We start from the raw sequence: 911 nt of genomic DNA, 5'->3' as shown, positions 1-911 counted from the left end.
AGTAATTTTCCTCATTTTTCTTTGGAAATCATACTCATGTTTATCAATAAAGTAACATAAAGATATCTGTCCAATGCAACTAGACATGTGTGCATTTTGTTGTTGTTTTGGGTAAACAATCAACAACATTACACAGACATTGTGGACGGCTGACCTGTCGAGTGTGTACTGTCGAGCTGCGTGGAAACAGAACTCGGCGGCCCCCAGAGCCCCCCAGGCGATGCCGTAGCGAGCGTTGTTCAGGCAGCCGAAAGGACCCTGGAACCAGCAGAAGGGGTGTGGTGAGCCTCGGGTTGTGTGTTTAAAACTCTGTATTTTTACCTAAAAGCTTATTAGAAACAGCACAATAAGTGTGTGAGTCACAAACTTTACTTTATGACTATATTAGGAATGTTACAGCCCGGTTCAGACCAATCCGCAGCAGGGAAAGGTTTCAGCGGTCTGAACCGGCCCCCCTTCGCTCGACTCAAACCGGCTGATGGCGTCGCTGCGACTCAGCTGATCAGCTAACCAAGTCTCCAGAGGCTGGTTTTAGATCGTAAGAGACGTCTCCTGTTCAACAGCCAATAGGAAGTCAGCTGGTGGAGTCTCCAGAGGCTGGTTTTAGGACGTAAGAGACGTCTCCTGTTCCAACAGCCAATAGAAGTCAGCTGGTGGAGTCTCCAGAGGCTGGTTTTAATCACTTAATCTCATTACTGTGCAATATTTATTACTGAGGACTTTTGATACACCAATAACGATATTATTTCTATAATGTGTATAAAAACCCTCTATCTTTCTTACTATTATACATATATATATATACACATATATATATATATATATACATATACATATATATATATACACATATACAGTGGGTACGGAAAGTATTCAGACCCCTTTAAATTTTTCACTCTTTGTTTCATTGC

General features: G+C 42.0%; 1 protein-coding gene across 1 annotated transcript in view; it reads right to left on the bottom strand.

Annotated features, from left to right (window-relative positions):
- LOC117958113 (glutaryl-CoA dehydrogenase, mitochondrial-like) overlaps window positions 1–911 on the bottom strand; it is a 14,367-nt gene that overhangs the window by 3,202 nt on the left and 10,254 nt on the right. Inside the window, exons 6-7 of the mRNA XM_034894373.1 lie at window positions 412–525; window positions 155–321 (exon numbers count right to left, since the gene is read on the bottom strand). Of these exons, the coding sequence (XP_034750264.1) occupies window positions 155–321; window positions 412–525 (281 nt within the window). The remainder of the gene's footprint in view (window positions 1–154; window positions 322–411; window positions 526–911) is intronic.

Source organism: Etheostoma cragini, chromosome 15, assembly GCF_013103735.1.
Source record: "Etheostoma cragini isolate CJK2018 chromosome 15, CSU_Ecrag_1.0, whole genome shotgun sequence".
In the NCBI taxonomy this organism is placed as follows: domain Eukaryota; kingdom Metazoa; phylum Chordata; class Actinopteri; order Perciformes; family Percidae; genus Etheostoma; species Etheostoma cragini.
Note: the sequence above shows the minus strand (reverse complement) of the source record. Positions and strands in the feature narration are given on the sequence as shown.